This window comes from Cetorhinus maximus, chromosome 3 (assembly GCF_964194155.1).
Source record: "Cetorhinus maximus chromosome 3, sCetMax3.hap1.1, whole genome shotgun sequence".
In the NCBI taxonomy this organism is placed as follows: domain Eukaryota; kingdom Metazoa; phylum Chordata; class Chondrichthyes; order Lamniformes; family Cetorhinidae; genus Cetorhinus; species Cetorhinus maximus.
The window spans coordinates 158656434-158672654 of NC_135881.1; the positions used below are offsets into that span (position 1 = coordinate 158656434).

Genomic DNA, 16221 nt, shown 5'->3' on the forward strand with positions numbered 1-16221 from the left:
TTTGCCTGGCCTCTCTCCAGGCATGGCATCCCCACCCCACCCCTTCCAGGTGAAGGACATCCTGGAGGATCAGAGATGGGTGTTTCTCCTGTTCCTACATGACTGTGCATGGAGACATTGCTCTTTGACCAGGGTGATGAGAGTGATGTGTCAGAAGCCTCCCTCTGACACTATTCCACTTTCTGCACTATCCTTGAGACTGTGTACAGAGACATTGCCTTGGCCGCATGGAAAGGCTAACCACATGAACCCTGTCAGGCATGACCATTCACCCAGGAGGATGGAGGCTTGGAGTCGCAAGTTGGCCGCTGTTCACCAGCTGGGCCCCTTGGAGGCATCCACCTCCCTCCCTCCCTCCCTTCACCCCTGCCTCTGACTGCCACCAATAGCAAACGGCACAGAATGAATGGCAGATCCACACCATACTGGGATCTCGATGTTATCAGACCCATGAGTTGGGAAACAAACCTTCTGTCGTGTGAGCTTCATCATAGAGAGAAGAACACCATAGAGGATGGTTGACATCCAGTAGCCTCAATTATTTGGGTGTCCCTTTAGTTGGCCACTTGGGCTGACCTTAAACTCCACTTACTCAAAAAGACCCTCTTCTCACTTCGAGGGATTGCACTTACTGACTAAAGGTTTGCTCACGGTCAGAGTAGGAAAATGGTGTGCGACATCTTTAAAGCTCGTTCCACCACATTCTACCCGCCCCTGTCTGTCATCCATCAACTTCCCCCAACACCCTTGACTTAGCCAATATCAGCATTCCTCTCCCCTCTGTTACCTTCGAACTTTCCATGGTTACCCTGGACCCTATTACCATCAAGCTCCCTTCAGAGCCAACATCTGTTACTGTCCCCATGCCCACCCTGACCGCTCCTATGTCAAAGCCACCTGTATGGTCCATCTCCCCCCTTCAAACCCCATGAAACCTTCACCTACCCCAGGCTATCACCCTGGACCTGCCACCCTACCACATTGCACTCCCCCCTCTCACTGTGACTGTTCCCTCCTCTGACCAGTACCAGTTAAGCCCGCAAGACTCTACCATTGTCAGCACTGACCCCGCCCTCTAGGACACTCTACTCCCCCTTCCCCAGGCATTTTTAAAAATTCATTCATGGGATGTTGGCATCACTAACTAGGCCAGCATTTATTGTCCATCCCTAATTTCCCTTGAGAAGGTGGTTTGAGCTGCCTTCTTGAACCACTGCAGCCCATGTGGTGTAGGTACACCCGCAGTGCTATTATGGAGGGAATTCCAGGATTTTGACCCAGTGACAATAAAGGAACAGTGAAATATTTCCAAGTCAGGATAGTGAGTGGCTTGGGGAGGATTTTCCAGGTGATGGTGTTCCCAAGTGTCTGCTGCCCTTGTCCTTCTAGATGGTAGTGGTCGTGGGTTTGGAAAGTGCTGTCTAAGGAGCCTTCGTGAGTTCCTGTAGTTCATCTTGTAGATGGTACACACTGCTGCTACTGTGCGTCAGTAGTGGAGAGAGTGAATGTTTGTGAAAGGGATGCCAGTGAAGCGGACTGCTTTATCCTGGATGATGTCAAGCTTCTTGAATGTTGTGGGAGCTGCACTCATCTAGGCAAGCGGAGGGTATTCCATCACACTCCTGACTTGTGCCTTGTAGATGGTGGACAGGCTTTGAGGAGTCAGGAGGTGGGTTACTTACCGCAGGATTCCTAACCTCTGACCTGCTCTTGTAGCCACAGTATTTATATAGCTAGTTCAGTTCAGCTTCTGGTCAATGGTGACCCCCAGGGTGTTAATAGTGGATAATTCAGTGATGGTAATGCCATTGAATGTCAAGGGACGATGATTAGATTCTCTCTTGTTGGTGATGGGACATCTGCACTGAATGTGTGCCACTTGTCAGCCCAAGCCTAGATATTGTCCAGGTCTTGCTGCATTTGGGCATGGACTACTTCAGTATCAGAGAAGTCATGAATGGTGCTAAACATTGTGCAGTCATCAGCGAATATCCCCACTTCTGACCTTATGATGGAAGGAAGGCCACTGAAGCAGCTGAAGATGGTTGGGCCTAGGGCACTACCCTGAGGAATTCCTACAGTGCCCTGGAACTGAGATGATTGACCTCCAACAACTATGTGCTAGGTATGACTCCAACCAGAGGAGGATTTTCCCCCTGTTTTCCATTGTCTCCAGTTTTGCTAAGATGCCACACTCAGTTGAATGCTGCCTCGATGTCAAGGGCAGACACTCGCGCCTCACCTCTGGAGTTCAGCTTTTTTGTCCATGTTTGGAGCAAGACTGTAGTGAGGTCAGGAGAGCTGAGCGGCCCTGGCAGAACCCAAACTGTGAGCAGGGTATTGCTGAGTAAGTGCCACTTGATAGCACTGTGGATTACCCCTTTCATCACTTTGCTGATCATCAAGAGTAGGCTGTTGGGGCGGTAATTGGCCAGGTTAGATTTGATCTGCTTTTTGTGGATAGGACATATCTGGGCAATTTTCCACATTGCCAGGTAGATGACAATGTTGTAACTGTACTGGAACAGTTTGGCGAGGGGGCACAGCTAGTTATAGAGCAAAAGTTACCATTGCCAGAATGTTGTCAGGGCCCATAGCCTTTGTAGTATCCAAACTGAGGAGCAGCTGCTCACCCTCGGAGTGCCCTGAGAAGAGCCCCCAGAAGAGGCAACCTGGTGCTCCTACTCCCTTTCAATGCGAGATAACACCCCTCTTACCACCAGAAGGTAGGTGGTGTAAGATTTTAGGGTTTTGAAGTATAAAACCCTTCTAATCAAAATCTTTAAGTTCCAAATTCTTCATTTCTAACACTGGGGGCTTCAGTTTTGCCTGACCTAACAAGGTATGGATAGCTAGTATTTATGAATCAAGTAGAATTTAGTAAGCAAATTTTTATATATACTTAAAAAACAGTGAAGACAGCATGGAAGTCTCTTATCCCTTACATTCCTAGGATTCCTAGGAATATCTTTCTCTTCTTCTGTCTCTGAAGGGACATTGAACTGTGTCCCAGAAGAATCATACCACCGAAGCCATGGTAAAACCTTGTCAACAAAACTCTGATTTTCCAACTTTTTTCCCCACTTCTCATTATTCCAGAATCCCTTATTTGGAAACAGACCAATTCACCTCTTTCATTGGCTTAGGGTGCAGGTCATCTGGTGCCACCCTACCTCTGTAACTAGAGTTGTCCATCCCTTGTTCCTTGGGCCTCCAGAGTTTACATTCCATTGTGAATAAATGACACATTTCCTTTAGATACAGAGCAGTTATAAACAATGTCACATCCTCTTGTCAATGATGCACCTATCGTAAACACATTTTAACCTAAGTCCCACAGATACTAAAGCCATTAACAAATGTTAATAGCACTTCTTGCAATAATATCAAAACAGAAAGATACGTTTCCCTTGAATACAACTGTTCTACCCTACAGATGTGGTTAATCAATTAAATCACTGGCCCTCTATCCAGCTCTACCCCCCCCACCCCCCCACCACTTAAACCAGCTTATATTTCACCTCTTTTCTATTTTTACTTAGTTCTGTTGAAGAGTCATATGGACTCGAAACGTTAACTGTGTTCCTCTCTGCAGATGCTGCTAGACCTGCTGAGTTTTTCCAGGTATTTTTATTTTTGTTTTGGATTTCCAGCATCCGCAGTTTTTTGCTTTTAAATCAATGCATGGGTTTTGTTTAAAGATAGTGTCATCCTAAGTAAGTTACCTTTCAGCCATTTCTTCAAAGCTGATAATTGCCCAGAATAAAATTAAGACAACATACAGCTGCTGAACCCAGACCCTTAGGCAACTTAAAGTCCTAAATCCATTAAACATAGTTTCTCAGAAGCAGCAGCTGCCATTCTGCAAACGTTCCAACTAGCAGAAATTCAAGCTGAATTATTTAAAAAGTGGTTAAAAATAAAATCCATTAACATTACTTCAAACCAACGACAAACCTTAAAAATCAGTAGTATTATCAAATACGTACAAGTACACAGGTCCCTGAAGGCAGCACTTCAAGTAGACAAGGTTGTAAAGAAGGCATATGGAATGGTCTCCTTCATTGGCAGAGGTATAGAATATAAAAGTAAAGATATAATGTTGGAATTGTATAAAACACTGGTGAGGCCACAACTGGAGTATTGTGTGCAGTTCTGGTCACCACATTACAGGAAGGATGTAATAGCTCTGGAGAGAGTGCAGAGGAGGTTTACAAGAACATTGCCAGGGTTAGAAAAGTATAGCTACGAAGGAACTCGTAGGGAGCAGAGTCGGAGGGCGGAGTTCCAGAGCGGTGAGTATAAAAACCTTACCTCGGGGATTCACGGCCTAGTTCCAGGGAGCAGAGTCGGAGGGTGGAGTTCCAGAGCAGTGAGTATAAAAACCTTACTTCAGGGATTCGCGGCCTAGTTCCAGGGAGCAGAGTCGGAGGGTGGACCTTGGGTCTTAAAAAAAATTAAAAGTGGCGTCACGGTAAATCTGTGGCCTGATTGGCTGGTAGGGAATCTACACTGAATTTGAAACTAAAACATTGTTAAACTAATTAAACCAAATAAATTAATCACTTAATTAATAAGTAGAGGGTATCTAGACCGGAAGCAGGGGATTACTGTTCTTAGAATTTGGCATTTATAGTAGAAATCTAGCCCTAGGGAACGTATAGTTAATAAGGAGTCAATAAGCAGTTATTAGATTTAAATTAATTTATTAAATAGTTCTAGAAATGGCAGTTGCTGGGGTGAAGTGCTTCACCTGTGGGATGTGGGAAATCTGTGACGCTTCAAGTGTCCCGGATAACTACATCTGCAGGAAGTGTACCCAATTGCAGCTCCTCATGGACCGCATGGATTGGTTGGAGCAGCAGTTGGATGCACTTAGGAGCATACAGGTGGCGGAAAGCGTCATTGACAGGAGTTTTGCAGATGTGGTCACACCCAAGGTATAGACAGATGGGTGACCGCTAGAAGGGGCAGGCGGTCAGTGCAGAAATCCTCTGTGGCTGTCCCCCTCTCTAACAGGTATACCATTTTGGATACTGTTGGGGGGGATGGCCTATCAGGGGAAAACAACAGCAGTAGCCAGAGCAGTGGCACCATGGCTGGATCTGTTATTCAGCAGGGGGGTCAAAGCACACAAGAGCAGTTGTCATAGGGGACTCTATAGTCAGGGGCTCAGATAGGCACTTCTGTGGTCATGAAAGAGATACCAGGATGGTATGTTGCCTCCCTGGTGCCAGGGTCCAGGTTGTCTCTGATCGGGTACGGGACATTCTGAAGGGGGAGGGAGAACAGCCAGGGGTCGTGGTACACATTGGTACTAACGATATAGGCAGGAAGAGTGATGAGGTCCTGCAGCGGGAGTTCAGGGAGTTAGACAGAAAGTTAAAAAAACAGGACCTCTAGGGTTGTAATCTCAGGATTACTCCCTGTGCCATGTGCCAGTGAGGCTAGAAATAGGAAGATGGTGCAGGAGGGAGGGTTTCCGATATCTGGATCAGTGGGATCTCTTCTGGGGCAGATGGGACCTGTACAAGAAGGACGGGTTGCATCTAAACTGGAGGGGCACCAATATCCTGGCTGTGAGGTTTGCTAGTGTCACTCGAGAGGGTTTAAACTAGTAGGGTAGGAGGATGGGAACCAGAGCAATAGGTCAGCAGGTGAAATAAATGAGTGGGAACTAGTGAATATGGCCATTAGGTCTAATAGGAAGAGCAGGCAGGGAGAAATTACTGAACACAGCGGGACTGGGGGTCTGAAGTGCATTTATTTCAATGCGAGAAGTATAACAGGCAAGGCAGATGAGCTTAGAGCTTGGATTAGTACTTGGGACTATGATGTTATTGCTATTACAGAGACTTGGTTGAAGGATGGACAGGATTGGCAGATAAACGTTCCAGGATTTAGATGTTTCAGGCAGGATAGAGAGGGATGTAGAAAAGGTGGGGGAGTTGCACTGCTGGTTAAGGAGAATATCACAGCTGTACGACAGGAGGACACCTCGGAGGGCTCATGCAGTGAGGCAATATGGATAGAGCTCCGGAACAGGATGGGTTCAGTCACAATGTTGGGGGTTTACTTTAGGCCTCCCAATTGCCGGCGGGAGATTGAGGAACAGTTATGTAGACAGATTTCCCCACCACTGTCCCCTCCCCTCACCCCACCCCCACTAGGGTGTTTATGACATTTTTGTCATCTCTCCTTAGCCTCCACCTATCACTGACCTTCTATCCAGCTTCACCTGCTCCACACCCCCTTAAACAATATAAATTTCATCACATTTTTACTTCTCTTTAGCTCTGAAGAAACATTAACTCTGTCTTTCTCTCCATAGATGCTATCAGACCTGCTGGGTTTTTCCAGCATTTTCTGTTACATGGGATACTTGCCTTTATTAGCTGTGACACAGAATACAAGAGCACGGAAGTTATGCTGGAACTGTATAAAATGCTGGTTAGGCCACAACTGGAGTACTGCATGCAATTCTGGTCACCAAATTATAGGAAGGATGTGCTTGCAGTGGAGAGGGTGCAGAGGAGATTTACCAGGATGTGCCTGGGCTGGAGGGTCTGAGCTATGAGGAAAGATTGGATAGGCTGGGGTTGTTTTCCTTGGAGCAATGAAGATTGAGAGGGGACCTGATAGAGGTGTATAAGATTATGAGGGGCATAAATAAGGTGGATAGGGAGGTACTTTTTCCATCTATTAGTAGAGGGGTCAATAACCAGGGGGCATAGATTTAAGGTAAGAGGTAGAAGGATAAGTGGAGAGTTGAGGAGAAATTTTTTCACCCAGAGGGTGGTGGGAGTCTGGAACTCACTGCCCCAACGGGAGGTTGAGTCAGAAACTCTCGTAACATTTAAGAAGTATTTAGATATTCGCTTGAATTGCCATAGCCTCCAGGGCTATGGGCCAAGCGCTGGAAAATGGGATTAGTGCAGTCATATCTTTGTTGACTGGCATGGACATGATGGGCTGAATGGCCTCCTTCTGTGCTGTAAATGTCTGAGTCATTTTACCCACCCACTACCGCAATTAGTGTCAGCCCTTAGTTTCTAACATTAGATGTGATTCCTTGATTGGACAACACTTGCTAAACAATCCTAATTGTGCTAAGAATTACACTGAAAACCAATTTAAGGTTATCAGTCAGGCTCACAGTATGGCTCACATACACATGCTAGACAAAATACACTCTAAATGACAGGCCCAAATTCGTATCCATTATGCCGCTCAACATGATCAGACAAGCCTTACTCGAAAGTAAGCAAAGAAAACGCATGCTGGGCTTGTGTAAGAGCAGTGAGCTACCTATATATGACAGGGCTTGCCCTCACGGCCTACTGCATCCACGCATTTATAGGCTGCCCAAGACACACACAAGCGATGTAATTAAACGTCCTATCTTATCTATGACCAGTTCCGCACAAAATGAATTGACCAAATGGTTGTGTGAATTGTTACAACCAGTTTTGACCAAGTTTTCCACATACACAATGAGGGATTCCTTCACATTTGTGAAGGCCACACAGGACTTCCATATCAATAGCACTGCTGTGTCCATGTGCTCATTTGACATTGCTAGCCCATTCACCAATGATCCACTTCAGGAAGCCATAGATATTTGCGCTGCAGCACTATATCATTGCGTGAATCAGTATTTATTCAACTTATTAACTCAGCAACGTGCGCAGTTGAGTTCAGTTTTAATTACACCATATATGCCCAAATAGACGGTTTTGCCATGGGATCCCCTCTAGGCCCAGCTCTCACAAACCTCTTTGTTGGGTACCATGAGAAGCGTTTCTTCGATGGAATGACACCTGACCTCCTACCACTTGCATATTTCCAATATGTGTATGATACATTTGCTATATTTAATCCACATCTGCATGTAATAATTTCCTTAATGGGCTCCATCCTGCTCTCAAATTCACCTATGAAATGGAGCAGTCAAATGAACTCCCCTTCCTTGAAGTACTAGTTGAGAAATCTGCCAGGAGGTTCTCTATCATGGTCTACTTTCTACTCTATCATGCAAGCCTACTTTCACTGGTCAATATATACGTTGGAATTCTTACAGTTCCACACGCTATAAGATTGGTCTTTTCAGCAATCTTGTAAATAGGGCCCAAGCCATTTGCTCACTATGCAAACTTGATACTGAAATAGGGCACATCAAAGGCATCCTGCAGGATAATGGCTGCCCTGATCAGATCATTTTGTGCTGTATATGACGCAAACTCATGAACGGGCCGAAGGCCGTTACTTTCAGCCCTGAACAGTGCCCAGTCTACCTCAGATTACCCTGGAAGGGCAAGGTATCTCAAAAATTTGAGCAACAGGCAAAGCTAGCTGTTTCACGCTGCTACTCTGCAATAGCAACATGAATGGTATTCGCCACTAAGAGGATGCTGCCGTCAAGTCAAAAAGGTGTTCTGCCTATCACACAAATGAGTAATGTGGTATATGAATTTCAGTGCCAGTGTGATGTAGGCCGCATGTCCCAAAGACTGCCCGATCGTATTGAGTACAAGACAAAAAGCCTAGACATGTCTTTTTTTTAATAATACTCAAGTTCTTTACTACCAAATGACTATTTGAACTTTCCATCTTATCATCAGGCTAATCTGCATCCAACGACTGCTCTGAAAACTCTGCTCACATTTTAACAGCTGTGATGAATTCCACCACAGGATTGCCTAATCCACAACATTCTAAAACAATCAACAATATTCTAAATAAAACAACCCACAACATTCTAAAAAAAAGTCAATGTACCTTATCTCCCAATGTTAATGGATCCTTTAAAAAAAATCCAAAATGTGAATCTGGGTCTACATCTTCAGCAAAAACTAATCAGTCCTTCCTTGGCTGAACCCTATCTGTGTACCTTTGTTGAAATCCATCCATTCGTTTTTGAGACATATTGTTTGAAGATAATTAGACTAATGGACTAACAAATGGGTGAAAACATTACCTGCGCCCACCTTCAATGGGAAGGGATTAAAAAAAAGGAAAGTCATGATGATAGTAGGGATAGTAAATTATCAACAGATTAAAATCACAGGCAGCAACAGTGAAATGGCAAAAGCTTTAGTGAATTACTTTTCTTCAGTATTTACCTGGAAGATATATCAGGTGCACATACATCAGAAGATGAGATTAGAAATTATATAAGTGCATTTAAAATAAAATGAGAAGAAATATTAGATAAAGTAGCCAAATTCCAAGCAAATAAACTTCTGTACCAGGGTCCAGGTGAATTGCAACACCACCACCACCCCCTCCCCCCCACCCCCAAGCCCCATCCTGCGCCTGCATCTCTGTTGCTGAGGACTGTAAAATTCTGCCCATAAGGCCACACAAAGCACTAGAGTTTATTTATGGATGGATAGAATTGAAAGGTGTGTAAGTTATGTTAAACTTGTATTGAATCTTAGTTAAACCACATTTGACCATCCCATTAACTTATTATAAAACTGATATAGAGGCACTGGAGAATGTGCAAAAAACTTACAAGGATGATAGAAGATTTATGAGGTTCTACCTATCAGGATGATATGAATAGATGGGTCTTTTCTTTTGAGATGAGAAGGCTAAATGTCTGACCTGGAGTTCTTTGTAGGAAGCATTTTAGTAGAGTAGACACAAAGTGTTTCCTCCTGTTGCGGAAGAGCAAAACTAGAGGCCATCAGTGTAAGATAGTCATTAAGAAATCTGAAAAGGAATTCAAAAGAAATTTCTTTACCCAGAGTGGTGAGAATGTGCAACTTTGCTATATTTCTCTCAAACACAGGGGGCTGGATTTTGCCCTCGTTGGGTGTGCGCAGTGGGTGGGCCCAGGAACGGCTGTGAAACCAACCGCTGCCCGCGATCGGGTCCCGACTGTGATTTCACGCTGGCTGGCCAATTTAGGCCCGACCAGCTTGAAAAGCGGCTCGTCACTGGCCAGGAAGGGCCAAGCGGGGTCGGGGCCATGTTTGCCACGGGGTCCAATGGTGACCCAGCAGCCGGTATAAAGAAGGCCCAGAAAGGCTGCCAGGGAAGGGTGTCTGGCTGCTGTTCTGATGATGCACTCAAATACCAAATGGGAGGGCAGGTCAGGTGGGCACTTGCTTTTCTGATGAGTGCCTCACGGTCCTGCTGGAGGAAGTGGCTGTTACCCTTGTCCCCAGAGATGGGAGGAGGAGGCCACCACACCTCACCAAGAGGGAATGGAAAGAGGTGGCAGCCCAGGTGAGCAGCCATGATGTGGTGCAACGCACATGGGTGCAATGCTGGAAGCACTTCAATGACCTGCTGCACTCAGGAAGGGTGAGCACCATGTTAGCATGGGTCAGTGTGCAGAATTGTTAAAAGTGTGGCCGTCCCCCCATGGCTCTCAGCGGTGTTAGGGTCTGAGTGCCAACTGCCAATGGTGCCAGGGCTGGCCAAGGGGGTTAGCCCTGGCTGCTTGGACTGAGTGCCTTGCGGCTCAAGGGCCACGACTCACGTGTGCCCTGCCAGGTGCTGCTCAGCTGGGGTTGGCTAGGCTGCAATGGCGCGGCAGGTAGAGAGTGGACTAATGAATGTTCTTCTGTCCTTTTAGGAGAAGACAAGCCATAACCAAGCACGTACAGTCGGAGGCCTATCCAACCTGCTGCAGCTCTTCTGGTTCGAGCAAGATGCCCTGGAGCTGGAGAACCAGCATGCTCTCTGGGTGTGGAGAGGCTGGGGTGCCAGATGAAGGTAAGAGTGTAGCGCACACAGGTGAGACATGCGGATTGTGCAACCATTAGTAGTCCCCTCGTTGAAGTGAGCCTCGAACCTGGAGACCCCTTTGATCATTGAAAGTCGATGGCACTGTGATGCAGATCTCCATTGTCTCATCACAGTGACAGTGTGATGACTTTAACTAATGACATGTCCTTGTTCTCTCTTTTAGGTTTGCCAGCAGGCATCCGATCTGCAGACTCTCATCTCATCCGAAGATCCATCCCTGACACCAGAGGACCGCCGGGCGTCCTTGTTACTTGCGTCACACCCGTTCTCTGAAGCAGGCACCTGTGCAGATATCACTGCCTCAGTGGCGGTGAGATCAATGGCTAGTATTTCGGTGCACATTGGTGAGGGCACTTCACACTCGCTTGATGTGCAGGCGGAGGCATAGAGTGCCCAACACACCAGCAGTTGGAGGACTGATGAGGATCAGGACAATGCTCAGTCAAAGGCTGATGATGAGCCTCTGAAGTCGTCCATTAGGCGGCAGATACTGGATGTCCAGTGAGATGTGCGGGAGATCCATGAGGGTATGTATGCCATGGTCTCCATGATGGAGGAGTCCATGCAGAGCGTGACCACTGCGTTGACCAGCACAGGCTCCATGGGCCAGAGGACGACTGCCAAGGTCATCAAGGTCTTAAGACCATAAGACCATAAGACATAGGAGCAGAAATTAGGCCATTTGGCTCATCGAGTCTGCTCTGCCATTCAATCATGGCTGATAAGTTTCTCAACCCCATTCTCCCGCCTTCGCCCCATAACCTTTGATCCCCTTACCAATCAAGAACATATCTATCTCGGTCTTAAATACGCTCAATGACCTGGCCTCCACAGCCTTCTGTGGCAATGAATTCCATAGATTCAAAGGCCAACAGGACAGCAGGGTCAGCTGTCTCCAATGCCGGTGCCAGCGAGGGGGGAGCACCTAGATGGAGCACTCACAAGCATAGGTTAAAGGCACCATGAGCACAAGAGGGACAGGCCATGAGCAATTTTATGTTCATTTATGTTCAATTAACGTATACTGGTTTGGGACTTTAGACCAGAGAAGTTGATGTAAATAGTCTGTATTTGTCAAAATGATATAAATTTTGTTTTTTCATCATGGCCTGAATATGCTTCAACTTTTTATTTTATTGGTGAAGGGTGCGACAGTATGTAATGCTGGACATACGTTGCACAACTGAGTGTTCTTTGTGTTTAAGTGAAAGGGTCCTTTCAGACATCCGGGATGAAGGAGGCAGTCCTGGCATGCGCTTGAAGATGATCGTTGGTAACCTAGCTGAAAGAGCGTTGGATCAAGGTGTCCCTGGTATCCCTGCCACCCTGTAGGTTACCGAGGTCAGCCTCCATGCCCTCAGCATTCTCCTCACCGGGCTCCTCTTCTGACCCACTACTGGATTCATCCTCTGTGGCCTGTACAGCTGTGTCAAGATCCTCTTCCTCCAGTGGGTCCCCCCTTGCCAGTGCCAGATTGTGGAAAGCGGAGCATGCAACCACTATTAGTGACACCCGCTCTGGGGGGTATTGTAGTGCACCCCTTGAATGGCCTAGGCATCGGAAGTGCATCTTGAGAAGACCCATGGCCCTCTCTACCACTACCCTTGTGGAGGCATGACCCATATTGTAACACTTCTCTGCCTCTGTTCTTGGGTGGTGGAGAGGCGTCATGAGCCATCTCTTCAATGGATAGCCCTTGTCACCTGGCAGCCACCCATCCAGTCGGGCTGGAACACTGAAGAGCCTCGGCACCTGGGAGTGTCTGAGGATGTACGCGTCGTGGGAGCTGCCAGGGTACTTTGCACAGGCTTGTAAAATCTGCATCCTGTGGTCACACACTATCATGGAGTGGAATCTCTTCCTGTTGACGAAGGCACCCAGCTGACCCGCTGGTGCCTTGATGGCCACATGTGTACAGTTGAATGCACCCTGGATGTGGAGGAACCCAGCAATCGCTACAAACCCTCTGTTTCAATCAGCCTGGCTGGCCTTGTCCATACAGTGAAGAATAAAGGTCAGGACCCACCTGAATAGAGCTCCTGTTTGATGCAACTGTGGACAGCTGATTGGGAGACTCCACACAGATCCTCCACTGAACCCTGGAAAGAGCTGGAGACATAGAAGTTGACCTTCAGAGCCACTGGAATGGGGTGCCCGCCCACACAGTCAGAGCTGATCATCTGACAGATGGAGGTCACTGTCTCCCTTGAGAGGCGGAGCCTCCTTTGGCACTGCACCTCAGACATATTGAGGTAGCTGCATCGCCGCCTGTAAACCCTGGTAGCGGGATAGTGGCATCTTCTGTGGCCCCTTGGCCTTGGACTTCTTGCTGGCCCTGCGCCCCTTGTGCTTGCTCCTCTCCTCCTATAGGTCGCTCCCCTGGAAGCTGCATTGGGACACCTGGCCTCCTCTCCCTTCTGCCCCTCTCTTCCTCCTCAGAGGAGGTGCCTCCAGCAGAGACCACAATCTCCATTACCAGGGCAAAGGAAGGCTGTTTGATATCTGAAAGGGTCTACACAGCCTGAATCCTCTGGGGGCCTGGCAGACAGTCCTGAAATGAAGCTTGGAAATGCTAAGAATGAAGCCCTGAATGAAGCTGCCAAGTACCAATAAGCAACCAGCCGCAAACTGACCCTTTTAATCCCGTCCTTGGATGAGGTTTGAGGTTTTGGCTGGCCGCCTGCCTGTTTTACCTGTGCGATGAGCAAAAAATTGCATGGGCAATGAAAAATCTCAGACGATTGCATTATTAAGGGTCTGAAGTGGCCTGTTAATTAATGATGGGTGCCGCTCCGGCACCCGCGCACGCCCCCAACTGAAAGTTCGCAGGAGCGCGTGTTGATGTTGGGGTGCTCTGTCAACGTCATCGTGCACGATTTTACTCTTGTTTTGGTTGGGCACACACCTGCCCGCGGGACAAAAAATTCTGCCCAGGAAGTTGTTGAGGTGAGTAGTGTTTAAGGAGAGGCTATAAAGGACAGGGGAATAGTGGTTCATGCTGAGTAAGTTAGATGAAGAAGGATGGAAGGGGATTCAAGTGCAGCAATAACACCAGCATGGACTGGTTGGACTGAATGGTCCATTTCCATACTTTATAAAATGTAATTGTATGAATTATTGAGGAGGTCATAGAATTTATCAGAAATATAATTCTTGTCTGTGTAGAATGGGGAAAATTGTTATGCACACGACCAAATATTACAATATTTAAAGGCTGGCATAGTTTGGAATAACGCATAGGGAAATCCTTGTTCTTATTTTTCAGGACCATCTATCCGAACCTCAATCCCCTCTGAATGGCAATTATGTAGACACTGGAATGGTTCTTGTCAATCCTTTTTGCCAAGAAACAGTCTTCTCAGCGAACACAGATTTTCTGAGTTGTAGTCATGAAAAAAAAACCTGAGTACATCTATGTTTACCAATAGTAGCTGTATAAAGTACCTCAATGTTAATTTTACGAGAGCAAGCTGACTCAGATAATGGACTTATTTTCCAAAACTTCACAGATCATTTTTATATGTGAAGAAGACTTTACAAGACTGTTTTAACAAATAAAAGCATTTGTCAACAGACAACTTCTGGCCTATTTGTCTACTTTTTGTGATTTTTCTGGTTTTCACATGTATGTTTTCTCACTGATGTGATATTTTATGTTTACTTGTACGTTGTAATTTTAAGAAAACCTGAAATTAAAATTGGTGCATTAGGCCAGAACAATAAATGTTTTTATACACAGCTGTAGTAACCTGAAGTTAAAATTACTGAACAATATAAACATTTTCATTGATTCACTGGAGGAGGAGGCTTCACAAATATCCCCATCCTCAATCATGGGGGAGCCCAGCACATCAGTACAAAAGATGAGGCTGAGGCATTTGCCACACTCTTCAGCCAGAAGTGCCGAGTGGATGATCTTGGCCTCCTCTGGAGGTCCCCAGCATCACAGATGCCAGTCTTCAGCAATTCAATTCACTCGACATGATATCAAGAAATGGCTGAAGGCACTGGATACTGCAAAGGCTATGGGCCCTAATAATATTCCGGCAATAGTACTGAAGACTTGTGCTGCAGAACTTGCCGCTCCCCTAGCCAAGCTGTTCCAGTATAGCTACAACACTGGCACCTACCCGGCTTTGTGGAAAATTGCCCAGGTATGTCCTGTTCACAATAAAAAGGACTAATCCAAACCAGCCATCCATCAACTACTCTTCATTATCAGTAAAGTAATGGAAGGGGTCATTAACATTGCTATCAAGTGGCACATGCTTAGCAATAACCTGCTCACAGATGCCCGGTTTGGAGTCCGCCAGGGCCACTCAGCTCCTGAACTCATTACAGCCTTGGTTCAAACATGGACAAAAGAGCTGAACTCCCGAGGTGAGGTGAGGTGAGATTGACTGCCCTTAACATCAAGGCAGCATTTGACAGTGTGGCATCAAGGAGCTCAACCAAAACTGGAGTCAATGGGAATCGGAGGGAAATCTCTCCACTGATTGGAGTCATACCGAGTACAAAGGTTGTGGTTGTTGGAAGTCAGTCACCTGAGCTCCAGGACATTACTGCAGGAGTTCCTCAGGGTAGTGCCCTAGGCCCAACCATCTTCAGCTGCTTCAATTACCTTCTTTCCATCATAAGGTCAGAAGTGAGGATGTTTGCTGATGATTGCACAATGTACAGCACCATTTGCAACAGCTCAGATACTGAAGCAGTCCATGTCCAAATGCAGCAATACGTGGACAATATCCAGCCTTGGGCTGACATGTGGCAAGAAACATTCACGCCAAACAAGTGTCAGGAAATGACCATCTCCAACAAGAGAGAATCCAACCATCGCTCCTTGACATTCAACAGCATTACCATCACTGAATCCTCCACTATCAACATTCTGGGGGTTACCAATGACCAGAAGCTGAACTGGACTAGCCATATAAATACTGTGGCTACAAGAGCAGGTCAGAGGCTAGGAACCATGTGATGAATAACAACTCCTGACTCTCGCAAAGCCTGTCCACCATCTACAAGGCACAAGTCAAGAGTGTGATGGAATATTCCCCACTTGCCTGGCTGAGTGTAGCTCCCAGAACACTCAAGAAGCTTGACACCACCCAAGACAAAACGGCACCATATTTATATTACTGGAGAGGGAGAAATTCATTGAAATGGAGAAACTTGTGCTGTCAGTGAAAGCGCAGAAGCTACAAGCAGTGAATTTCATAGAAATGGGAGCTTTTCCAAATGTGGGGAATGAGATATATCTGCAGATAGGCAAAATGCTGGAATTTGATCAATTGTTAGAAATTGATATAATGCCAAATACAAAGGAGTCAGGATTGCATCAGTTGAAGCAGATGGAGAAATTGAAGTTTCGGTGAATGCAGAGAAGCTGGCATTGTGCAGAATTTAAATAACAGCAAGAAACTGAATACTTGATGGATAGAGAGCAGCAGATTGGTTAAA

At 46.3% G+C, this 16221-nt stretch overlaps 1 protein-coding gene across 2 annotated transcripts in view; it reads left to right on the top strand.

Moving 5' to 3' along the window:
- Nucleotides 1-14339, top strand: part of tmem108 (transmembrane protein 108) — a 228844-nt gene extending 214505 nt beyond the window's left edge. For both annotated transcript variants that reach the window (XM_078539170.1, XM_078539171.1), the window contains exon 9: nucleotides 14027-14339. In XM_078539170.1, the coding sequence (XP_078395296.1) occupies nucleotides 14027-14167 (141 nt within the window). In that variant the 3' untranslated portion in view covers nucleotides 14168-14339. The remainder of the gene's footprint in view (nucleotides 1-14026) is intronic.
- The last annotated feature ends 1882 nt before the right edge of the window (nucleotides 14340-16221 follow it).